The sequence below is a fragment of the Balaenoptera acutorostrata genome, chromosome 1, assembly GCF_949987535.1.
Source record: "Balaenoptera acutorostrata chromosome 1, mBalAcu1.1, whole genome shotgun sequence".
Lineage (NCBI taxonomy): Eukaryota > Metazoa > Chordata > Mammalia > Artiodactyla > Balaenopteridae > Balaenoptera > Balaenoptera acutorostrata.
In genome coordinates, this window is record NC_080064.1 from 146,122,703 (window position 1) to 146,148,696 (window position 25,994).

The 25,994-nt window shown below is 43.9% G+C and overlaps 1 protein-coding gene across 2 annotated transcripts in view; it reads left to right on the plus strand.

Moving 5' to 3' along the window:
* The window catches only part of LOC130704845 (uncharacterized protein C1orf21-like), a 149,605-nt gene extending 129,593 nt beyond the window's left edge, over positions 1 to 20,012 (plus strand). For both annotated transcript variants that reach the window (XM_057528755.1, XM_057528758.1), the window contains exon 5: positions 19,204 to 20,012. In XM_057528755.1, the coding sequence (XP_057384738.1) occupies positions 19,204 to 19,242 (39 nt within the window). In that variant the 3' untranslated portion in view covers positions 19,243 to 20,012. The remainder of the gene's footprint in view (positions 1 to 19,203) is intronic.
* Positions 20,013 to 25,994: the final 5,982 nt, after the last annotated feature.

A 25,994-nucleotide genomic window follows, 5' to 3' on the forward strand; every position in this document is an offset into this window, starting at 1 on the left:
TCATGCTGAAAATTGGAGTCATTCTGAGAGGCCTTGAGTTTTGAGATATAATCTTTCTCAGAAATGTCCAGGAATTCCTTTTTTCTTCCTTAAATTGGTAAGAAGCAAAGTTGAGTGAATCTGTAGAGATTTAAACCTGCCGTTCCTTGATTCATCCTTTGTATTTATTGAATGTCTACAGGGCATAGTTTGATTTACCTTTCAACTCTCCTCTCCATACTAAGAGAAATCTCTGTTCTGTCTCTCTCAAGATATATGCAAAAGTACCATTAGTATAAGGAAACAAGGACTGCTAGATGGTTTAATACTTACAGGGAAACTTAGTGTGGACTACTGTAAATCAAAAATGATCATGGTGCCGAGCTGCAGTTTACTTTTGCACCACAACTGGGCAAGCAGTTTTCTAAGAAGTTATTGGTGTCAAAGAAAAGCAAGTAGCAAAAATGCATTAAAAAATTATTTAGCACTTTTGATGCTAAATTATTTAGCATCATTTAATTATTTAGCATACCAGACATTATGCTATGACTCAGGATAGAAAAAGAGATAGGAAATAAGGGATACAAAATAAGTAGGAAAGAGTCCCTTGACTTGAGGAGCTCAGTTTTAAATGCACATTTCTTTGAAAAGGTAATTATTTTACCAATGGAGGAGTCCTTCCTCCATCACCCCTTACGCCATTATCACCGTGAGTCAGGTCCTCCTGTATTGAACGTAGGTGTTTCAGGGGTCAAGTGCTGAAACTTGAGGTCCATGAACCAGGCAGTTGGGACATCCTTGGACACTTGGCACCATTTCACTATGCTGGCGTGAAGAAGGCCAGGACACTGAGCTGCATCTGGAGATGACCCCGGGAGAGATTTTTGTCAGGAGAGCAGTGAGAGTTCAAAAGAGCATTGTAAGCTCTGATCTACTTTTGCTTTTCCTTTTGGAGAGTAAAAAAATGCTGTGAAACAATGGGAGCACCTCATTTATCTTCACCTCTTCACTTACTTCACCTTTATTTTTCACTCTGATACCTAACCATTATTCCATTACGTTCTATAGTTGTCCCTGACAGTTCACAGGCTCCTGAACTTTATGTGAAGTGGCGACATTTGCCTAATTTTACAGCTTAAAGAAAATGACAGTTTACTGCAGAACAAGATAATGATTTTAAACTCTCATCTTTCAGTATACTTAGAGGAGAAAGAAGAGATCTAGATTATTAAAACTTGGCCCTGTGGAGGAGTTTCTGAATATTGTACCAAAGACAGATCACATCAGATTTTAAGATATGCTTTCTACTGTATATTTGAGTTTACTTGTAAGAAGCAGAAAAAGTAAATACATTTTTTAAGTATCTGAATTAATACTGTCTTTCCCAGGCAAACGCAGGGGTTTATATTTTGCTTTAGGAAGATGTAAGAACAGCTGACAACTGAGAAGTCTTTTGCTCTCTCAGAGAGAACCCTGAATGTTAAATAAAGAACGTCTCAGTACAATGCCAATTGCATCTGGTTAGTTTTCCTCGTGAAAAGCATCTTAAGCTCTGTTGGGTCATGGGCATTTTTTTGGAATGTTGTAAAAGTTATAAAGACTCTCCCTATAAAAATGCACATGATACCATATACACAAAATTCTTAAGTAAAATTTTAGAGTTTTATAACCGTCTGGAGCCTGTCCTTGGGCCCCAGGCAAAGAACCTGTGCATTTCACTGATGGGCTTTGCTCAGATCCAGGGCCCGACTACACCCATGAGCACCCACGAGTCTCGTCAGGGTCTGATCTTATCCATATATATCTCTGACTGTAAAGAAAATTAGGAAACTGAGCACAGATAACTCCGAGAAAACCCACTCTCCTTCCTCTCATAGCTCCCTTCTCCTCTTTGAGAATAGCTCATAGTACTTCACCCCCCGAGGGTGGCAGCAGACTGCCACCATGCCTTGCATATTCCTGTACGATTTTGAGACGCCGCCTCTGTTGACTGGAATTATTCAATGTGACCTTTTGAGGAGATGTCTTAGAAAGAGCAGCGTATGGATTTAAAACCAGCTGATTTTAAAAGATGTTTATCTGTAGACCTTTACATCTGTTGAAAAATCATTTACACTTCGAAAATGTTTGGGTTCCTGAAGTGGCCTGATTTCCTTGGCCCCAGAACTAACCTAGTGGGTGAGAGACATGGTAAGTCTGCACTTATAAATTTATTTCAAGGGCTCCTTTTCTTAATATTATGTCAGATCAGTCTGAACTACGTTATGAATCAGTGTGTCAGAGATCCGAAGGTGTTTGCTTTTCATCTGGTAAAGAGAGTGACTTGTGTGTAATTATGAGCCATGATTTTTGGTTCTATATATAAACTCTTCCTGAAGTAGACTGTTTAACTGCAGAGCTGCTATAGAATCGAATATAATATTTGGCACCTGCAGGTGATGATAGGTTTTACTTTCTGGTGGTGCGTTTAAAGGCCTCCTCAGTGCCGCCAGTGATGAGAAACATGGGACTGTTGTATCAGATCCTGAAGAATGTCACCCGGCCTGCCCCGTGTGTACAGAGGAAGTCATAGCATGTCCCTCCTACCAGCTTGTCAATTTCCATAACAACCAGGGCCTTCAGCACTGGCAGAGAGATGCTCTTGCTGGCACGTGTGTTTTGGAACTGGGCTGGGCTGCCGATATTCCATTAAACAGCTCCTTGCTCCATGGGAAACACAGCTGGGCCTTAATTTTGCCAATAACCAAACCCTGCCTTGTGTCTCCTTTCCCTTCATCCCCCTGCCTTGCCTCGTCTCTCTCCTGTATGTACCTTTCCTCATTCGCTGGCCAAAGTAAAGCTGTAATTACAGGGTAAGGCTGTGACTCAGCCCTGTTTTGTTTCTCTCCCCACTGCATAGCTTTATGCAAGTGACTTCTCAATAGTTACTATGATAACATTGGCGCAGGAGCCACTGGCGAAGAGAGTGCACACCGTGGGCTTTGAGGATCCTAGCGTTCCCCAGCATTCCATGTAGCTACTAGTCATGGGTCACGCAGCCAAGGAAAATAAAGCAGGCAGCAAGCCTGGAAGGATGCAACACACCCAGGCTCTGCTCACTTTCTTTTTTCTGGAGGGCTTGATTTTCAGAGAATTCTTGAGGTTCTATCAGCCTGGCGCCTTAGGGAGTAGCAAAGGAGAAGAGTCCAGGTTCCAGAACAGTGGAGTACATGAATACAAATAAAAACCATGCCATTTTTATGAATGCAGTGAGGCCGACAGTGCTCTGAACTCAACAGCAACCTGGGGCACAGTCGGTGAATGGTGTCATTTTGCCATGGGTGTGGTACTTGGGCAAAGGAAGGCGGCCCAAGGTGCCACTCAGAGCAGAGAGACAGTGATGCTGGCTTGTGTCGTTTTTTGGTCTTGCTCCCATTTGGTTTCTCCTTCCCGTCCTCTTCCTGGGCTGTCTGTTTCCCCTCCTCCCCATGGCCTTTCCACTCTTTGCGCCTAGCATCCAAGGGCATTGTTTTAGCCCTACAGAGGGCCCTTGGGGACAGAGAGGGTGCCAACCTCTGTCACTGCTGATTTATTATTGAAGCATCTCTAAAAGAACTCGAAGCATTACATAGACGGTTCCCTAAGGATAAAAATTGGGTCTCTGCCTAGAACCTAGCACAGGGCCTGAGACAGAACAGAGTCTTAATAAATTTGTTGAATGAGTGAACGGGGCAAATAAGACCACTGGGCTTAGCAGAAGTAGAAGCACATGAAGGAAGGAGGTGTGATGGGGCAGACTCCTGTAGCAGAGGGCTCAGCGTGATGGGAGGGGCTCTTAACAGTTAGGAGCCCCATGGCAGGTATGTAGTAGGTACAGTGCCAAGAAACAGAACTGACAAAGGTCAAGAAAAGAGGCAGCAGGGAGCAAGTGAAAGAGCCTGTGCTTCAAACCCCAGGCAAATCCGAAGACCCACTCCAGTAGTAGCTGTGTGACCCCAGGCTAATTGTTTAACCTTTCTGATCCTCAGTTTCCTCACCAAAAAATTTGGATAGTAATACTAACTTGTCCGGGAAATTAAAGAAAATTCATGTAGAGTCTATAGCGGAGCGTTTGATGTGTTGTATGTGCTCTGTGATTGGTAGCTTTTATTTTGGTTGAAGTTGCCTCTATCCACATCATAAAGGCCATTTGTAGAGGATGGATTTGGGGGAGGTGGTGACTGAAACTGAACATGCAGAACTTATCAGCTTGAACCTTGCTTGAGCAAGTGCCTTCCTGTGGTATAGATTAGAACAGGATATTTTCCAGTGTACTGGCCCACCTCCCTCCTGTGTGGTATAAACATGTTAAGGAATTAGATTCGTGTGAACATTTATAGAGCCATTAAATAACCTGTGCCAGCTTTTGAGCTGATTGCAGAATGAGTCCATGAGTCAGTGGCCTCGGTACCTCTGAATCCCTATCTGTATTTTTGCTGTTTGGAGAGTTCATTCTTTTTTAATTCTTGTGGGTTGCTTAAAACCTGCTTTTGCAAATATTCATTAATACTAGTCTTAAAATGCTTATAACAACAACAGAAAGTTAGGAAAGGGGATCCCTAACAAGATCATTAAAGCGATAAGACTAACTTCTTTGATTCATTTAACAAGCTTATCTGGAATGTGTTCTCTGGATGCAGAAATGAGCCAGGGTCATGGAGCTGCACCATGAGGAATTAGGAAATTGGGTCCTTGCCTTTAGGGAGCTTCTAATCTAGCAGCATAAAGTTTTGAGTTGGGAGGGACTTCAGAGAGTACCTTATCTGATTTACCCCCAACTTTCCAAACTCCCACTAAACAGAACCCTCTGTAGCAAAGAATGAGGCATGCCCCTTTATACCAATTGGGAAAGAATTATAAAACATACTATGTTTTGTACATTTCTTGAAATGTTTATCTGAGATATCTTGTTATTTGTGGGATACTTATTCCTCTCTTTGAAATTCTGTGGAGAGCTAGAGGAAGCATTCTTGGGGCAGACACTTCTAGATTGCCCTCATTTTAATCCCATTTTTCTAAATATACTCAAAAGAGGAGTACCAAATACTTTAAACTCATATTCTCGAAAATGGTTGTTGGAGGTTTGGAGATGTTTAATCATATTCTGCCTTCCTTCTGGGTTCTAAACAAATTTAAAATAGACACAGAGAGTCAGGTGAGTATCATGGGTCAGTATCTATCTTATTAATAAGTCTCATAATTCCCAAATGCAGAGCTTCTAGTAAACTAGTTTGGAATATATTTGCAATACTTAAAACATGAAAAGGATCTGTAGCCAGCATATATAAGGAAATACTATTAATGCAAACCAATAAAAACCATCAATTAAAGTTATGAGTCTATATCCTTGAAATTCTCTTACATGTGTACAATAAAGTTCACTGAAGCATACATACTATGCTCAGTAGCAAAAAAAAAAGTTTTTAAACCTGGAAGCAGTTTAAGTGCCTAGCACTAGAGGAATGAATAAATAAAATCCTTTATAGTCCCACAGTACAATATCATGCGGCAGTTAAAAGAAATGACCCAGGCGTATATATATATATATATATATATATATATATATATATATATATATATATATATCTCCACAATTATAGATCTCAAATCATATTATTAAATGAATAGAGGAATAAGCAGAATGATAAAAATTGTATGACACCATACAAATTTAAAAAACCATACATTGTTTTTAGATGGACATTCAACAAATATTTATTAAACACCAGTTATACACACACATATACATGTGCACGCACACATTACTATAGTACATTTTTTTGTTGGTTTTTTTTTTGTTTTTTTTTAATAAATTTATTTATTTATTTATTTTTGGGTGTGTTGGGTCTTCGTTTCTGTGCGAGGGCTTTCTCTAGTTGCAGCGAGCGCGGGCCACTCTTCATCGCGGTGCGCGGGCCTCTCACTGTCGCAGCCTCTCTTGTTGCGGAGCACAGGCTCCAGACGCGCAGGCTCAGTAATTGTGGCTCACGGGCCCAGTCGCTCCACGGCATGTGGGATCTTCCCAGCCCAGGGCTCGAACCCGTGTCCCCTGCATTGGCAGGCAGATTCTCAACCACTGCGCCAGCAGGGAAGCCCTATAGTACGTTTTTATATGATATATTTATAAATGGCATGTATTTATATTTGTTATGTATGTAAACATTCATATACAAGATGTATAGTTTATTTGGTATATTATGAATATGATATAAATATTAAAGTATCAAAAATGATACCAAACCCATGACCATTGTTGCACCTGGGGATGGGGGAAGGGGAATGGGACTGGGATGGTAGTTTCATTTCTTCAGGGAGAGAGTGGCAGCTAGAAGCAATGTTACAAAATATTACTAGTTCTTATGCCTGTGGTTGAAATGCAGTGTTTGTTACATTCATTATACTTTTCTGTATCTTTTAAATTTCTCAAAATTCAGAGAAGTCTATGAAAAGAGGAATATGTGTATGACAAAATGTCAGGTGGAAAACAAGCAGATTACACAGTGGTCAATGGCGTTGCTCACACCTTCCACTGCATCCGCCTATGTACAGTTTGGTGGAAGAAAACCTTCAGGAGGAACTAATACACGGGCACCAAGGCATGCTCTAAGTCACCTGAAGTACTCCTGGGGTTTTGTTTTGTTTTGTTTTTTTATTTAATAAATTTATTTATTTATTTATTTATTTATTTTTGACTGCATTGGGTCTTCGTTGCTGCGCGCGGGCTTTCTCTAGTTGCGGCGAGCGGGGGCTACTCTTCCTTGCAGTGCACGGGCTTCTCATTGCGGTGGCTTCTCTTGTTGTGAAGTACAGGCTCTAGGTGCACGGGCTTCAGTAGTTGTGGCATGTGAGCTCAGTAGTTGTGGCTCGTGGGCTCTAGAGCACAGGCTCAGTAGTTGTGGCGCACGGGCTTAGTTGATCCGCAGCATGTGGGATCTTCCCGGACCAGGGCTCGAACCCGTGTCCCCTGCATTGACAGGCGGATTCTTAACCACTGCGCCACCAGGGAAGCCCAGTGCTCCTGTTTTAATTTCATTTGAAACCGCTCCCATTTCCAAGGGCTCTGATAGTCGTGGCCGCAGATGGAGTTGACCTCTGTTCATTGCTGTTCTTATTGGCCAGTTGATCAAATGTGTGACAAGCCTTAATATAATCAGAGCTTCATAACTTATTAGGCTAAACAGTCCCCACAAATTCAGTTAGTTCTGTTTGCCCAGCTTCTGATGTGTCCTCTGGGCCTCCCCCAGTTGTCATCCTCCCAAAGTGTTAATTCCCAGGAAATGTCTTAGATTCATCAGGCCAATGGAAACCTCAGGATCCATCATGAAATCCCATGGACGCTGCTTTTCTTCCTCTTTCTAAGGTGCAGTTTGCCCACCTTAGCCATGTCCTGGAAGAGGAAGGAAGCCAAACGGACATGTTCTCCCCAACCGTGGGCCCAGGACACCCACTCCTCACTGCTCGCTGGGCCTTTTCTCCCTCATATCTGGCTAGTTCACTCTTCTGTGCTTTCTGCGGGCAGGGACGTCTCATCAGTAGCTGCAGTCCTCTCCCTGGCCAAATGCATGTGCTTCCTATTCTGAAAGCAAAGAGGAAGGAAAGGGAAGGTGAGCACTGTGGTCCAGCAAACAATGTTGCTCCTCTGTGTAGGCAGGAGGGAAAGGAACCAACTTGTCACTTTCTCCCCTGTCTGGTAGGGTAGCCCATGGAGCATTAAGAGGGGCAAACCCAGCATTCTCTACTCTCTCCACCTGTCACTGGGTGGTCAGTCACCATCCATAAGGCCTCAGGGGGGTGGGAAGAGAGGGGATAAGGAGAGCCTGCTGGGTTCTCTAATCCAGCAAGAGCGCTGATTCTCACCTGACTGTTCTCAGTTAAAAACTGTAAGGAGAGGAGGTGTGTGCTTAGTCTCCCCAAACCTCCAGCCATGTTCAAAATGAATTCTAGGGTGTAAGCAATTAGTTCAGAGCAAAGAGCTCTAAAGAGTTTGTCTGGAAGGCACATCTTTGTCAGGAGGCATATGGAGTGAAATCCCAGGCCTGCTAAAGCCATTGTCCTGAAGGAAGTGAGTCTTAGAGGAGACCCATGAAGCTTCATGTCCTAGAGGAAGTGAATCCTCGGGGAGACCCATGAGGCTCCAATCCACCAATTGGGTTCTCCTGGCTTAGGGGTGAGGGGGTGGTATTTAAATCTGAACTCTTATACCTGAGAATAGACTAATTTAAGACATCTCTTTGAATTAAGTCCATCAAATGACCTGGAAATCTTCTGCAAAGAATTATGCAAAATTTTGTGGTGTACCTCTTTATCGTTATAAGGAATCAGGTATAACAGGGAAATTTTTTATAAGATAATAGCAAGTGAAAAAAATAAAATTAAAAAATTTGTTGTATATCATAGGATTGAAACTATATAAAAATGACACATGGACAGAGATTTAAATGAAACTTGAAAACTTTCTAATTTATGAGCAAGACGGGGTTGTAAGAAAATTTTTAAATTTAATTTTGATTTTGATCGATGGTTTTCTTGTTTATAAGATAAGAACAATTTTATAAAACGACGTTTTGGAGAAGAACCCTGGCCCCATCTTGAGAGAAATGTCTCTCAAGGTGGAATTTATCTCTGCTGTGTGAGCTCTTAGGAAGAGGGCCTGAACCCGTGACAGAGTTAACCTCTGAACCTACAGATGGTAATTGTATTTTCTGTGACAAAAGTGGGCAGAATACAGCCCATGGGCCAAATCTAGCCTGCCAGACAAGAATGGTTTTTACGTGTTTAAATGGTTGGGGGAAACAAAAGGCCGAATAATATTTTCTGACATGTGAAAAATCATGTGAAATTCCAGCTTAAGGGTCCACAAATAAAGTTTTGTTGGAACACAGCCATACTCGTTCTTTTACTTTTCTCTATGGCTGCCTTCATGTGTATAGCTGGAGCTGAGTTGCAACAGAGACCCTTTAGAAGGCAAAGCCCAAATTATTTACTCTTTGGTCCTTCACAGAGAAAGTCACCAACCCTGCTCTAGGACATCAGTTCAATATGGCCCAGAGACATGGGCATCCTGCATTCTGTATCCCTGCTTTTCCCTTTCCTCACTCCTGCTCACCTCCTCGTGGGGAAAGAAGCATCATCAAAGTCATCTGAGTGCCAACATCAGGCAAAGCAGGACCTTGAGAAATAGGTCCCTTAAAGCTTCTAAAATATCCTTTTTAGAAGGATAGAATCAGTAGAATGAGGATTTGGGTGTAATCAACACTTCATGGGAGTTTTAAAGCTGTTTGGTCAATACATTCTCTCTTGGAAATGAAAAGGCCAATATACTAGGGTTCTTTTCACTGTGGCTGTTATCGTGGTGATCATTCCTATACATGGTCAACACAACAGTCAGAGGCTGTCATATTCCTACTGCTAATTACAAACGATTCCTTTTTCCAACTGAAATGATAATGCACGAGTCTAATTAGAATAAAGCTCATTAGAAACAGACTTGGCCATTAATGCCTTGATTGATTTTTCTAATGAAATAAGCCAGGGGAGGAGACTTGAACAGCACAGCTAATTATTTTTGCTTTTCTTCGGCATTGCCTCAAAACTTGTTATAAATTGTTGTTGTGCCGTAACGAAAATGCTGCTGAAACACTCCCTGACTGAAGAGGCTCTGACACTTGCAGCCCCGAGGAGGCAGTGGAGGGCGCCTGACTCCTGGCCCACAGCCCTACAGGAGGAGGATTAAACAGCAGCCCCTGGGTGGTGTCCTTCATTTCACTTTTCCACCCTCGTCCCGCCTCCTCCTCGTCATCTTTGTTCTGGATTCTGGCTGGTGGTTCACAGATGCTCAAGCTGTGGAATGCAGCTCTCGTGCCCCTGTATTCCTGTTTGGACAGAGTTTAAATGTTCAGGCTCCCATAGAAACTTAGATCCGAGGTTGCCACTGGATGGTGATACATGGAGGAAAAGTTTTGGGGAAAAAGATATTAGGTGGGCAGAGAAGCAAGACGGCCCATTAAGTGTCTGTACCAAATACTGTTGGGACAATTGTGTTTCATTAATCAAGATGTTCTTTGGTGCCCAGAAAGCCAGACCGCCCCACACTGCAGGGTAGAAGGCTACCAAAGAGGCACAACTAAGTCAAGAAACAGACTCACTAAGCCCACAGTTAGGAAGAGAGAGGAGGAAGATGAATCATGTAAAGGAAGCAGACAGGAGGTAGGAGAATCCAAATAATGCACAGGTCAGAAACCTATGGAGCTTCCCAGTGATCCAGAGAGGTTCAGGAGAGGAGGAGGAATTCTTCATTTGTCAGTTAGCCTGCTGTATGATCAGTATAACAGTGCACACTTCCAGGCAGAAATAAGCCTCATTAAAGCAAACTTCTATGGGCCACACAAGGATTCCATTGAGTGTCAAAAAGACAAAGAGGGCTTCCCTGGTGGCGCAGTGGTTGAGAATCTGCCTGCTAATGCATGGGACACGGGTTCGAGCCCTGGTCTGGGAAGATCCCACATGCCGCGGAGCAACTAGGCCCGTGAGCCACAATTACTGAGCCTGCGCGTCTGGAGCCTGTGCTCCGCAACCAGAGAGGCCGCGATAGTGAGAGGCCCGCGAACCGTGATGGGGAGTGGCCCCCGCTTGCCGCAACTAGAGAAAGCCCTCGCACAGAAATGAAGACTCAACACAGCAAAAATAAATTTAAAAAATTAAAAAAAAAAAAAAAAAAGACAAAGAGGAGAGAGCAGTTCTCATGGGTTCCTTTACCCTGCTCCTCTCCACCCGGGTGCCCCTTCCCAATAAAGTCTTTTGCTTTATCAGCAAAAAAAAAAAGACAAAGGGGAATAAGAGACATGTTCTGTTCTGCCCCCTATAGTAAGGGAAGCAAACATTTTGGCTAAAATTACTTTTAAGACATGGTGGGATGGAAGGACCACTGAGAGGGGAAGAGACCAATTCTCCCTAGAGCTTTCACTTGAAATTATGATGTTGGAACAAGATCGTAAACTAAGTAGCCATTAAGAGAAGTCTGGGGAGGAGGGAGTATGAGAGAAGAAAGCAATATATGTGGAAATGCAGGATGTACAAGAAGGATCTGCCAGTTTGGGACATAGTGGATGACCGATCCTGTTGTTTTGTCTTTTATGTTTTAACCATTTTTTCTTTGGGATATTAGATGGTTTTTTCCATGCCTATAAAAAATGCTGCAATGAAAATATTTGTACACTTGTGTAAGAATTTTATAAAGTTATAGTTTACATGCCATAAAATGTACTTATTTTATATGTACAATTCAGTGATTTTTAGTAAACTTAGCAAACTGCATGACCATCACCACATTCCAGTTTTAAAACATTTTCATCACATCAGTAAGATCCCTCCTGCCAGCTTACAGCCAATCCCCTTTCCCACCTCCAGCCCCAGGGAATAAATGCATATATTTTAAAAAACATATATTTGGGAGTTTATCATTAATATTGATGTCTATGATTGCTATAATAAGGGTATGATACTTTTATTGAGTCTTATGACTCATAATACATATTTACCAAATTACTTTCCAAAGCAGCCATACCACTTTACAAGGCTGCCAGCAGTGTATGGGAGTTGCATTTCATTGTACACTCCCAAGAATTGGGTATCGCTATTTTTAAATAATATCTAATTGTCTTCATTTGTATTTTTGTATTTCTGAAGCAGACCATTTTTCTATTTGTGTGTTTACTGACTTTATTTGTTCTGAATGAATTTCCACTCTGTGCCCTTCCCTCTTGTTGAAATCCTCTTAAATTAACTTTTTTTATTGATATGAGCTTCTCACGTGACTTGTCACTTACACATTGTATGCTGCAGGTATTTTTCCCATTGAGGTTTGCCTTTTTATTTTGTTTTATTCTTTTTCTTTTGGTATGCAAAGTTTCATTTTTACATGATCAAATATGTTCATCTTTTTATTTTCTATGTGATCTTTTTTTATGCCTTTGAGGCTAAGAGTTATTTCCTTCTCCAGAGCTTTGACAGAAGCTCAGTTTTATGTTCTGTTTTGTATTATTATTAAGATTTAGCACATCATTTCTCTTGGAATCTGTCACTTCTGGTGACCCTTTTTGTCAAATACTTAACTCTTACATATCTTGGGCCATATTACCAGGATATCTTATTCTGTACTGGTGATGTTTTTTGGTTTTTTGGGTTTTTTTTAAATTTTTATTTATTTATTTATGGCTGCGTTGGGTCTTTGTTTCTGTGCGAGGGCTTTCTCTAGTTGCGGCAAGTGGGGGCCATTCTTCATCGCGGTGTGCGGGCCTCTCACTATTGCGGCCTCTCTTGTTGCTGAGCACAGGCTCCAGACGCGCAGGCTCAGTAGTTGTGGCTCACGGGCCTAGTTGCTCCGCGGCATGTGGGATCTTCCCAGACCAGGGCTCGAACCCGTGTCCCCTGCATTGGCAGGCAGATTCTCAACCACTGTGCCACCAGGGAAGCCCCTGGTGATGTTTTTGATGGCTCCACTTTAAAAAGAACATGAGAGAACTGACACACATGCAAGGGAGCGAGACCTAGGTGGAAACCTCATTATTCACAGGTAATGGACCGAAGGATGCTATCAGTCTGGGAAGACCTAGCCTCTGGTTACAAAGGCCCTGACTATGCCATTCTGTGGGAGTTACAGAGAGGCAGGGTTTGGGCTCAGCTGTGAACAATTTCATGAGCAGCTTGGAAAAGTATCTGACGTGTTCCAGTCGTAAAGAGAAGGCTCCCTGCCTGTAATATGGTCAGTTGGTCAGTGGAGGTCGTTTCTACATTAGATGCAAGGTAAGGGAGGAAGACCTCTGGGTCCCCTTCCAACTCCCAAATCTCAGAACTCTCTAGATACTCTTCCTCCTTTCGTTTATTCAACAAATATTTATTGAGCATCTAATATGTCGCCAGCACTAGTCTAAGTCCTAGGGATGCAGCAGTGCAGAAAACACTTTCTGCCCACTGGATGCGTCTATTCAAGGGGGAAGACAGCCAATAAAGGAACAAAGCAATACATTAATGATGTCAGGTAATGATAAGTAATATAAATAAAAATGAAACAGAGTAAGTGCTATTGTATATAAGGAGCTCAGGGGAGACAAGGAGGTGACATTTGAGCAGAGATCTAGAAAATGTGACGTGATGGATGGGGTGAGGGCTGCGGGCAGGAGGAGCCAGCCAGGAAGTTGGAGGAAGAACAAGCATCCAGGCCCTGAGGTGCCGGCTTGTTTGAGGGCCTGAATGTAGATGAGTAATCCAGCGGTGGCCCAATTTCTCACATAGTCAGTTTATTAACAGTTGGATCTGTTGACCTCATTTTTCAATATTATCATAAGAGCTATAATTTATTAAGTACCATGTGCCAAGCTTTGCTAAACACCTATGTGTATTACTCCTAAGTCTCACAACAGCACTGCAAGTTAGGTCTTACTGTCCCCATTTTACAGATGGGGAGACTGGAGCTCACTGCTTCCTCTCTGGAACTTTCGTCTTGTTCTAGTCTACTCCATTGGGGAAATACTCAGTTCACAGCTGACTATTACATGCTTGAGGTGTAGGTATTAGGCCAAATGCACACACATCTACAAAGAAGTACTAGAGACTTCTGTGATAAACTCACCCCTGAAACTGGACAGCCAGCCCTAGACTATTTGCCTGCTTAAACTTGAGGAGAACAAGTACTGTAGGCACTTTGGAGGAATAATTCCTTTATTTAAAGTCACTCTTTGAGTGTTCCTCTTTAAACTAGCAGAATTAGGACAATGTCCTTTCCTTTGCTACACCTTAATATCGCTAATTCTAAGCCTAGACATTTCAACAAACAAACAAAAAATCTTGACCCTAGAACCTTAGAAATGTATGAGTTGGGGCTTCCCTGGTGGCGCAGTGGTTGAGAGTCTGCCTGCCAATGCAGAGGACACGGGTTCGAGCCCTGGTCTGGGAAGATCCCACATGCCACGGAGCAACTAGGCCCGTGAGCCACAAGTACTGAGCCTGCGTGTCTGGAGCTTGTGCTCCGCAACAAGAGAGGCCGCGATAGTGAGAGGCCCGCGCACCGCGATGAAGAGTGGCCCCCACTTGCCATAACTAGAGAAAGCCCTCGCACAGAAACGAAGACCCAACACAGCCATAAATAAATAAATAAATAATAAATAAATAAATAAATAAATAAATAAATGGATCATCACTTAAAAAAAAAAAAAAAAGAAATGTGTGAGTTGACATAAACTTCCAGTTTCCAAGAAAATAATGCAGACAATTGAAGAAGGCATGGAAACTCTACAGAGTAGGGGTGAGGTCGGGGAAACCGGTAGGCAAAAAGCTCCTTGAGATTTTTGAGTCTACACCAAAACGCCTCTGTGGTTCTTCATACGACCCTTCCTTGTCAGCGTCATCGTGCGTTTCCATTCTTCCCACACGTGGGGTCTCGTGGGGACCTGGCTGTCTGTAGCTTTCAGTGTGTCCTTTGCACAAGGGTGGAATTGTGTCTAACAGTCCCTAATGCTGGCTGCATACCGTGTCTTTACAAAGACTTCCATTTTGTAGTCCCTTTAAGGGGAAAGGGCATGCTTTGGGCTAAGAGAATTGCTGTGTAGCTCCCAAACCCAGCTCACTCCCACTTCCTGCCTTCTGACAGCTGCAGGTTTTAAGGTTCTCTTTCTAGCACAGTTCTTTAAAAATTTCAATGAGACGTGAAGTCATATTATAGAAACAAGCTCCCTATCTGGCCCAGTAGAGCCTGTGTGCAGGTGGGGCCCTTGTGATGCTGAGACGGGGCTGCTTCAGTACGTTTTCTTAGGTTCCCCTTAAAATGACACTGGCCATATGGGAGCTCTTGCTCTCCTTGTTTTTTTTGTTTGTTTGTTTGTTTTCAAATTTATTTATTTATTTATTTTTTTATTTATGGCTGTGTTGAGTCTTCGTTTCTATGCGAGGGCTTTCTCTAGTTGTGGCAAGTGGGGGCCAGTCTTCATCACGGTGCGCGGGCCTCTCACTATCGCGGCCTCTCTTGTTGCGGAGCATAAGCTCCAGACGCGCAGGCTCAGTAGTTGTGGCTCACGGGCCTAGTTGCTCCACGGCATGTGGGATCTTCCCAGACCAGGGCTCAAACCCGTGTCCCCTGCATTGGCAGGCAGATTCTCAACCACTGCGCCACCAGGGAAGCCCGCTCTCCTTGTTTTTGATTTCCAGGTTTTCTGTTCGTAAAATAATTGTTTCTCAGAGCTGCTGACAGGTGATAATAACAAAAATAAAACTGATTTGAATTTAGTTATCAACTCACTACAGTCATAACAAAAGAGGCAAGGATTAGCCCTGTGTTCTGGCCTTCTCTGAGGTTTGCCCACAAGTAACAGGGCGCAGGACTCCTACCTACTTTGTAGGGTTGGTGTGAATAACCAATGAAATAGTGTCTGCAAAGCAGCTGATGCAATTTTCCTTCTCCTTCTCATAGTAATTATAATAATTTCAGAGGAGCAAATGCTTGAGAAATGAAAGTTGCAGTTTGGGTTGACGCAGAGGGTTTACAAGAGATTTGTCCCTCAAAAGAGGGCACTTTCTTTTTTTTATTGAATGATAGATTCTTTAAATTCTATAGTGCTTTACAATTTTCAAAAGTTTCACACACATGATTTCATATAATCCCATAATAACCCTTTTTTCCCCTACCCCTCAAAAGAGGGCACTTTCTTATGGTAACAGTAAACTTGGAGGGTCTGAAATGCTCCTGCTGTTTAACCCTATAACTCATTTACAGAGTTGGAGACACCGCTTTATCAGTGAGTACACCAGTTCATGTGTGTCTGTCTGTCTGTCACTGCATCCAAGTTCTTCCTTGTGGATAAGATGCCCTCTGAACCCCACATTGGCCACCTAGGCCTTTGCTTTGATTGAGGCTTCTTAAGAAGAGAAGGGATTGAGGTGTCTGCCATAGAAGCTTTATTTGAGCACATGGGGTTCTGGCCCATCTGGGGTGCAAGGCTGAGGTGGAAGGAAGGGCTCCCTGACACCTGGCAGAGTACAATTTGTGACGACAGTTCTCACCCACCCAACCGCCATAAGGAAGGCGGTCCCTATTCTCCTGCCAGGGCCTGGACAAACAGGGGGTTTAATAGCAGTAGTAGTAATAATAGCAGCAGCTAATATTTATTGACCACCTGCTAGAAACGGTATTTTTCCCACGTAATCCAGATCACAACCCTATGAAACAGAGACCATGATTATCCCCAGGAAACCAAAGCCCGAAGATTTGCCCAGTGTCTCACAACAATGTGTGTGTCCACATATACACTGGAAAAGTCCTCTTTCCTTTCCTAATGTAAACTCCATGAGCCCACCTTTCCCCTCCAGCCAGCCACTCAGAGGCCACTCGCAGGTCTACTGTCTGAGCCCCATGAGTTGAGGATACGTGGAGAGCATCATCTGATATATTTCTGATAGGTTTGGATGTGTCCTGTTGCCCACAATGGAGAATAAACTCCCAACGGTCAGGGTCCACGAGGGTCTCCTTTCTAGCTCTCCATCATGTGGCTCAGGGAGTGTCTCCTGGGTGGTCTGGGCCAAGGCAACAGCCGGCATCTGCTTGGACACTGTCACCAGGGTGGTGTCATTGGGGACACACTTCTCTTGTCAGGAAGATTGGTCACCCAGCTTCCCTGCCCAGGAGACTTTTTTTTTGCAGCAAGTAAAACAAGCCTGGAGATGACACCAGACTCAAAAACTCTGCAAGGAGCAGGGGTGAGAGTTGGCAATGTGATGGTAGAAGAAACCAAAATCTGCTAATTGGTGAACCATTCAAAGAGAACAAGCAATCTGGGGCCGGTTAGCATGGGAACGGGCCACCCTCGTGCTTTTGCAGGCCCCGAAGACTTCTTGGTGTGGCAGCACTTTCTTATTTGTCAAGCACACGTGTACACATGTGTACACACATACATGTATAAAATTATGTGCCAGGCCCGATTTCATCACTTTACTACTATTAACTCACTTAATCTTCAGCAGCCACATGAAGTTAGTACTGTTGTTACCTTCGTTTTACAGGTGGGGAAAGTGAGACACAGAGAGGTAACTTGATCAAGATCCCAGAGCTAGTGAGTCACAGAGCCAGGATGACTGACCAGCCAGGTGGTACCGTCATGCATTAAAATGAAATGCTGAAGTATTAGGAGAATGTGAGCTACTTCCAATATACAGATATTGTGACAAAGAAACATGTCATACATTTGAGAAATAGTTGTATGCAAAATTATTATTTCCTTTATGTTTTAGATACTTTTAGTAATAAGTCCCAGTTACAAAGAACATTTTATTTTTAAAGGAACGTTCCCCCCAGAATTGAAACATGTAGTGTGTATTTAAAACGAAAGAAGTCAGCCCCCTCCCCTTCCACTGCTGCTGAGCGAGCTGTCTTTGCTCCTGCCCATAGCCATGGTCAAGCCTACTCTCCCCGTGTTTCTCCCGCCCTTGTCTAGGTCATGGGGAGGCTTGGATGCCAAGCACTTTAGACAGTCAGGACATGGCTCTGACTTCTGTTGGAAAGAAGACGTAGACTGTGATCACTCATGCAAAACCCTAAGGTATTAACACGGGATGTTTGCAGAGACCAAACTCCCAACTACCACCTATGCTGTCTAGTCAGAAAGTTAAAGATATGTGCGTGGCATGCCAAAGATTGGATGTCGGGTAAAAGCTTTATGACTTCGGAAAACCTCTGGGCCTCTCTGGGCTTTGTTTTTCTCATCTGAGGAATGGGAGACACAGCAGTACATAAGACATAGGGCTGTGGTGGCAGAATCAGCAAAACTTGAAAAGTGCTAAGCACAGTACCCAACGTGGAGAGAGCATTCGGCAAACTTGAGCATCACGGGATGTTACCTGTTCACACTTGTGTGATCCAGGGGTAGAGAGGGCTCAGTCCAGTTGAGCCAGTATGATTGTCACTCCAGGAAATTTGAAACAACAAACAGACACAGAGACTGGAAGTTACTGCAACTAGGTCACATTAATAGCCACTCTCAGGAGGTAGGGTCCATGTTGTTCCCACATCTATCCTTCCCAGCCTTGGTTACTGAGCCTTCACTTCTTTGGGATACCTTTGTATCTTTCCAGTACATTCCTCTTTTTTTTTTGTTTAAAAAAAAAAAAAAAGAAAGTGGTCAAAGGATATAAATAGTATGAATACGTGACTTTACACAAAGCCTTTATCTGTGACACTGTGACACAGGCAGGACAGGGACTTGTTTCCGTGCTCTCTGTGAGAGACTACAGACCAAGGAGCCATGTGCTTTGACCAAGACAGCCCAGTGATGTCAGACGTGGAGCTTAAATCCCAGGACTAACTGTGCCTTCACAGAGTATATAACCTGCTGGAGAGAGGATGAAATATGTTCAAAAGTAATGGCTGGATATAGTTCTTAAGCCCTCAAGTAACCTGTTTTGTTAGGGAATGCATTAAAAGCATTTTTGCCTTCCTTGTGCATCCCACACATACCAAACATAGTCCTAGATATGTTATACATATTCAGTGAATCTTTTGTTTTTTAATCCCTGTTTTAACTTAGAATGGATTAAGGGACTTCCCTGGTGGTCCAGTGGTTAAAACTCTGCACTTCCACTGCAGGGGGTGTGGGTTTGATCCCTGGTCGGAGAACTAAGATCCCACATGACGCACAGTGTGGCCAAAAAAAAAAAACCAAACAAACAAACCAACACATTAGGGTGGATTAAAACTAAGACATCCCTAGATTATGCCATCCTCCTCTGTGAAAGTGTAAGTTCTGGGCTTGGAGATACAGCTGTGGAGTGTGAGCCGCCCTGGCCTGAGCAAAAAGGGACTCGTTCACTGTTCATTTTGGTTTCTCCTGTTCATGACAAATTGGTCTCCTGAATGGATCGTCCATTTGGTAATTAACTTGGTGAAAGGCTGAGTCTTTCCTGTGCCTAGTATAATATAAGTTCTTACCAATACAAAATAAGGGCTTATTGGGGGCTTGGTAAAACTTCCATGCTATGAGGTATATACAGTTTATAAATCAGCCAACACGTATTTATGACTTACCTACCTGGTGCTCAGTAGTCAGTGACAGAGCCTGGCTCCTGTTGCAGGGAGACATATACTGAGAGAAAACCGATTGCAAGTAACTATCTCCAGCCTTGCTTTGGATTCTCGGTCACATCTTATTCTTTTCTTTTCCTCTCAAGGGTCGAGATTACTGTTCGGAAGAAGAAGATATCACATAGCACCAATTCTACCACTCAAACCGGGAGCTACTACTGTGTAAATAGGTTACACCCCACGTTGAAATCTTTGCAAAGGTCGGTTCTCTTCAGCGAACAGCACTATAGCAAAAGAAGATCGTTCCATATCGTATCCCCATTAAGTTACAATGTTTCTTAATGAACTTGCAAAGGAATATTGCTAAAAACAAACAAAAAAAAAAACTGTTATCGAACTTTCTTTGTTGCTGCTAGTTAAAACTTGTTGCAACTTTTCACTTCTCTCAGTGTCCAGGTCTGCAGCAAAATTCTGCAATTTCACCTTAAAGATACTGTTGGTTTTACAGATGCTCTCCAACCTATTTTCTATAAGATGAGGTAGTGGTGAACTCAGATATCCAACTTCTGCTCTAGACCGGTTCCGCTTCTAAGACAAGCGCCTCCTTCCCTCTCTCCTCCCTCCCTGCCCTCCCCCCCGCCCCAGCAGTCCAAAGCCTTGCTTCTCACTGGCAGTGTTGCGCTTTGGAGATGGGACGGTTGCTATGGCAAAAGCCTTGTTTCTCTGCGAAGAAGAAGTAGAGGCGCTGTTATCGATTAAAAGCATGTTGTGACATGACTCCTGGAGGTGACATAGGAGCGAACGGCAGTTAGTTTCATTTCCTGGGTCTCTTTAATCAAAGATCAAGCTTGCAGCGTCAGTTTTGCTCAGATGCAGACGGAAGTGTGATCACAATCATTTTGGATCCCTCTTGCCTACTTTTTTTTCTAAGAAAATAAACATTTTACTGTTTTTATGTTTCCTTGTCTTCTCCCATTCATCCAGCTCAAGTGTTTTACGATGCTCCTGGGTGCGGAAGACGAGCCCTCCTTAGCAGTGACTCCTCAGCGGCTCCTTGCTATCCCACTTATAACCCACCAGGCATTCGCGGTACTGACAGTGGTCAGAGGAGGTGAGGGGACATCCCACGGCTTTTTAGGAGGGCCCAAAACCACCCTGTTACCTTTCATCTTGTTAGCAAAGAAACCACCCTACTTCCGAATCCTCTCCCTTCAAAATGTCACGCGGGCCTTGCCACTTCCTTTCTCTTACTTTCAGTACTGGATGGTGTGGTGAAAAGCGTGTGCCGACTGGAAAACATAGTACATTGACCCTGGTGATGATATTCAGAGATGCGAAAGCCAAAGCCCCGGGCAGTAGTGGGGAACATGAACTGTGGGTTTGGTAGAGTTTATTTTTCCATAATTCTATGAAGAGAATGGTCTCTTCTCAAAGACAGAAATAATATTTTTAACAAACGTTGTCACAAGTAAATAGCCATCAAAAGGAGAAAATAACTTTTGTATTTTTTTAACACGTTCGATAGCTTGGACGGGGGTTGTCTTTGTTACTTTCAGGGGAGGGCACCCTATTCAGCGCCACGCCAGCAGTGTCCAGGTTTGGGTTTGGCCCACAAAAAAAAAAAAAACAAAAAACACAGCAAAAGCGCTGTGTGTTTCTCTGTTTGCAGGGTTGCGAACGCGAAAGGCCTCAGTATCAGCCACACCGCCCCCCTCCGAAGGTGGGGGTAGTTAATACGCTGTGGGTAGTCGAGAGATCACCTGCCACAGAATAGAATAAGAAGCTAAGTGTGTTCTTGCTGTGAAGGTGAGCCTTGACTTGAAAATCCATCCACAGACCTGGTGGTACCACTGATGTGTTCAGGGGGAGGTTGCTTATCTCCTTTTAGACCCAGCACACACCAAAAGCGAGGGGAAGGAAACTCAGTCAGGCGCTAGAGAAAATGGACTCAAGTGTTAGCAACAAAAGCCCTTCCTTCTTTCAGCCGGCAGCAGCAGCTATTTGGGGCGGGGGGGGGCAGCTGTGGTTGTTACATAAATAGAGACGCAGCCAAAATTTCAGGCTTTTTACCCAGCTTCGAGCAGAAAAAACGCAGGGAGAGTTCGCGTCGCCTAGGGTTTTACGTCCCCTCCCTTTCTATGGTTTTTGGCCAAGTGACTAAAATAGTTTTCCCCAGCTGTAAACGAACTGCTAAGCCCCACCTTAAACTTGTGCGCCAGTGACTCGTTCACTGTTCCGAGGGTGACCTTTTCCCGAGATTCCTTGTTCTTATCCAGCAAGAATGAAGCAAACACTGAATGTCTTCCATTTGGCTCCTCTATTTGGTGTCTCAGATAGTGTCTTCCCAGAAAATCACCACCTTCCACGTGGAGATGAAACAGGCTCACGTCATTTTTCTTACGGTCACGTTTAACATTTTGACATGATACACATGTACACAGAACCACGTGTCTCTGGAGAATCTGATTGTTGAGGGTTACGTGAAACCCGAAGTGTTGTGCCCGTGAGCCAGTGGCTTTTCACCTGGAGTTCTGTCCCCCGGGTTTAACACGGGGTACCTCTTTGATGTGCAGAAGCGATGTCATCTGCAGACACATTCGGTACATCTAGAAACAGAGCTGAGAAATGGGGTGGCAGAGCCAGTTGGCATGAAATGCTTGATTATGTTAGCAACACTCAAAACTGTCTGTTTTCCATTTGTTGGTTTTAATCATAAAACTGTCAAGGGATCTGTGTTTGTACTTTATTTTTTTATGCCTTCTGAAAAGGTCTAATGCAAAAACATTTTGCCTTTTTTTTTCCCCTGTGTATCTGAACATTAAGCCCATTGTCTCAGATACAGTGAAAGAATAATCCAGAAGCTAGTGCTTCTGCTGGCTGTCATCTCTGAGGACTCAGGGAGACGGAAGGAAGGAGGGAGGGAAATGGTCTGGCGGATGGAGGTATAGAAAAAGGATGAGAAATGGACTGAGAAGTATTTAGGACAGAGAGGGGCGATGGGATGGCTGTGTGCCCGGTGCGATTCAAAATCCAGCTGCTTAGTGGCCAGTGGGTGGGGCAGACTGTCGACAAGATTTACAGCTGGATTACACACGCCTTATGGGCTCTGAGTTGTAGAATTGTAAAAGTTTAGCAGTATGTGAGTAGCTTTCTTTTGGTTGGCAGAGATTCAGGATCATGGAGTACTGCTGTCATAATTGAATGCGTGTTTGTTACTGGCAGAGAACCCTAAAAGAGGCTTTTACCTCATGATGCCTCCTAGCCCCAGGCTGGAGCGTAGGGTGGTGTTATGGTCTATTTAGGGACAAAGAAGGTACAAAGTCTGGAGACAGAAAACTAGGTCAGCCCTCAGACACAGCAGCGGCGACCCACCAGCCTGCTGGGAGACAGGTCTCTCCCCGTCCGCAGTGCCCAGGGTCTGAGACGGAGCTTTGATGCCCTGATTGAGGAGGAGCCTTGGTTCTTTAGTCCTCCGTGCTGGTGCCAACCTCCTGCACCTCCGTGTCAGGGGCTCACCCAGGGTCAGAAGCAGCTATAGCTGCAACCTGACAGCCCCCGGGAGCAGGTCCAGGGACGATGGCGCGCCCCCCCCCCGCCTTCGTTCCCAATTTGAGTTATAACTTTGTCTTCCTCACAGTCTCGTTGAGACTTATTTTCTCTTAGGGCCACACTCTCCCATAAGCCTGCTAAGAGCAGAGATTATACCTCTTCTGCAGTTTACCTCAGCAGCCTAGGAGGCCCGTTGGCATATTGATTACAAGTCCTGCTTAGACACTGGGCAAGAATTTAAAAGAGCGTTTCCATGTCTGCTGGTCTTAGAAAAGAAACTCGATTAAATATGTCAGTATCATAGGAAGAAAAATTATCAAGTTCTTAATCTAGGAAAATACTGACTCTGAATCTTGGACTCCGGGACTCTGATATATTTTTTATGAAAGGCAAAACAATTGGTATCTAAGGCTCTCTCCTTCCTCCTCCCAGCTCCCTCATAAAAAAAAAAAGGTATCAGATTGCACTCTAATTTTACATAAAATCTGCCTTGCATGCTTTTCCCCCGGAAGACATGCTCAGAGCTTTATTTCTTTGTACCTCTCAGAAATTAAACTTTTTGCTAAGTTTTGTTTAAAACCCTAGTAGAAGAATAAGGCCTGGTTGGGGAGAGGGAATATATATTGAAGGGCATAATGAAAGGGTAGCTCGAAGCAGGAACATGGCTTCTCAATGTCATGGGTGGATTACTGGACCTCCCCACCTCCACTCCCGGCGCTTGTATAATGCTGGGTGAGGCAATCGACTTCCACCCTGCAAATATGACCCTGCCGTAGACCTTTGGAATTTCATGGATAAGGTCTATGAATTGCCTTTTACCAATGAATGGACATGTTTTTCCAAGGGGGAAAAAAATGCCCTTGACTTCAGTCACCTTTTTGTATGTCTCTGGAAGAGGGTCGAAAGCTCTGGAAGGAAATGAGGATTGTGGGTAAACAGATTTACTTTTGTGACAGACCTTAGGACTCGCTCACTAGCTATGCCATGCTTTTCAGAAGACTCTTGTACCTTATCTGGGATCTAATCTAATCTTGGGGAAAGAGGAAAAGGAACTAACATTTATTTTTTAAACTCACTCTGTGTCAGATAACTGTGCTAGGCATTTTTATAATTGTCTTGTCACAGTAATCCTGGGAAGTGAACCTATTACCCCCATGTTCTAAGTGGTGTATCTTAAGTGTAGAATTCCTATATCCAACATAAATGGCCATGTTGAAAGAAGGAAAGATGTCATTCAAGTGTTTTCCTATTCTTTTTTATTATTACTATGCCCTTTGCAATGCGACACTGTGAAAACAGCCCTTTGGGGGCATCTCCCTTTTCCAGAATCTCTCCTTGGCTCACCACCAGCTTGGTTTCCTCATGGGGAGTGTTTTACTTGGCCTTCCTATATCTGATAAAGCTACAAACAAACCAGGAGAGGCCAGCAGGGTGTTAGTGCCCAGAAGGGAACGGCTTTGGGATTTCAGGCGCATATCTCTTTCCTTGGAATCCTTTCAGCATGTGGAGAAGGAGGCTGGTATCTGCAGTTAGGTATCAGATGTGACCAGAACAGGCTTTTGAGTATTCTGATTTCTTTCCTGGGTCCCAAGGCTTGTTTCATCCCAGGATGCATCTTTTTAAGGTGAAAAGCCTTAACCTCCGGAGAAGTTTAGGAGAGTCTGATCTCCAAAGGTGGAGGAAAGGCAATACCTGGACCATTAACTTGAAATCCTTTCTTGTGAGCTAGGGTTTGACATCTCTTTTTGATCTTTGGACTGGGGCCTCTATATTTTCCAGGCTAGTTTAAGCATTGAAACTAGATGTGAATCTCTTTCAAGACCTTAAATGTTTTAGATAGTCATGTAGTGACTTGGATAGGCATTTAACTAATTTGTTCCAAGGTCAGAAGAGCCCAAGAATTCCCCAGAGTTCCTCTCTTTGCTTCTAAAGGCACAACCTCTAAAGAAGATGACTCATGTCTCCATGGCAACTGTTAAAGGTGCTGCCTAGAGGGGACCTGCCTCCACCCTCACTTACTTAGCTTGAAAGAATCAAAAGAATTTCCTTGTGTCAAGGGGGTGCTATGTCCAGTTTTCTTATGAAAACTGTTGTCAAGATTCCTGCCTCTTTCTGACATGGTAGCTGTCAAATTCCTTCAAGATGATGTAGGAAATGGCTCTTATCTCTTGGAAGCCAGAGAAATTGCTTTAATTCACCAAGACTCACCCCTAAACCAAAGGCCTTATTCTAATGCTGTCTTCCCTCTCTACTCTGAATTCTCCCTTCTTTCCTTTCCAGGGGTTGTTTTTAGCCCAAGGCTTTGCATCTGATTGAGTAAGACTTAGAGGCAGTAAAAAGAACACCGTGAACTCAGCCAGAACTGCCTTAGGGTCCCTAGGGTTGAGAATAGCTCTAGAACCTCGGGGACCCCTGGGCTTAGACCCAGAAGTGATAGAACAGCCCCTGATTTCTGGCATTTCAGTCCAGATCTTCAAGGACTGTTCTCCCTTGACAGTCAAGTGAGCAAGGAAAGTTTCGCAGTAGATTGCAAGCCAGCTTTTCCGTATCTATTTTCCTGGAGCAGAACAAGGCAGCTGCCTTATAGGACTCTAAATTTGGATCAATTTCCTAACACACACACACACCCCCCACAGAAAGATACATGGAGAAAAAATATATAACTACTTTATCAGTGAAGTACTTCAAGGAAGAGCTGCATTTTGCCGTACTGTAATCTCTAAGATAATGTCTAGGAAAGCATTCGTGTAATTATAATAATACCAAACTAGGAAAAGCTAGTGATCACTCTCACGGAAGTCTGAGTTAGACTCGAATAGGAGGATGAAGGTCTGCTGGTCGTCAGGTCTTGTGCCCTCTCCGTGCCAGGATGCCTGCCACTAGCATCTTTCACTCACCTGGGCTTTAACCTGGACTCTGGCAGCCTTTCCCAGCTCCAGGCACATACAGGACCCATCCCTCAGGACACGTGCCAGGTCTAGCCGTATACCCCAGCGTTTCTCACACGCTCTCCCACTCAGCCAGTATGTCCCTGACTGTGGCACTTCAGCAGCTCCACTGGGCACTGGGACGCCAACGACTGGGGTTGGGGCCCCTTCGTCTAGGTTGGCCCAGATGTAACATCTTTAGCATTGCCTCTTCCAGTGTCGGGGACTCATTTATTCGACAGATTATTTGGAGCACCTAGTATACTCCAGGCACTGAGCTAATCCCCAGCAATACACGGTTGACCCAAGCCCAGCTCCCGCCCTCGAGGAGCCCACCATTAGTGGGGAAGACAGTGTGGGAAGTGCCGCTGCAGGGAATTACTGGGTGCCGTGGGAGGCGCTCAGAGGCACAGCCGCCCAGCTTTGGAACTCGGGGGCTTCCTAAAAGAGGGGACATCAAA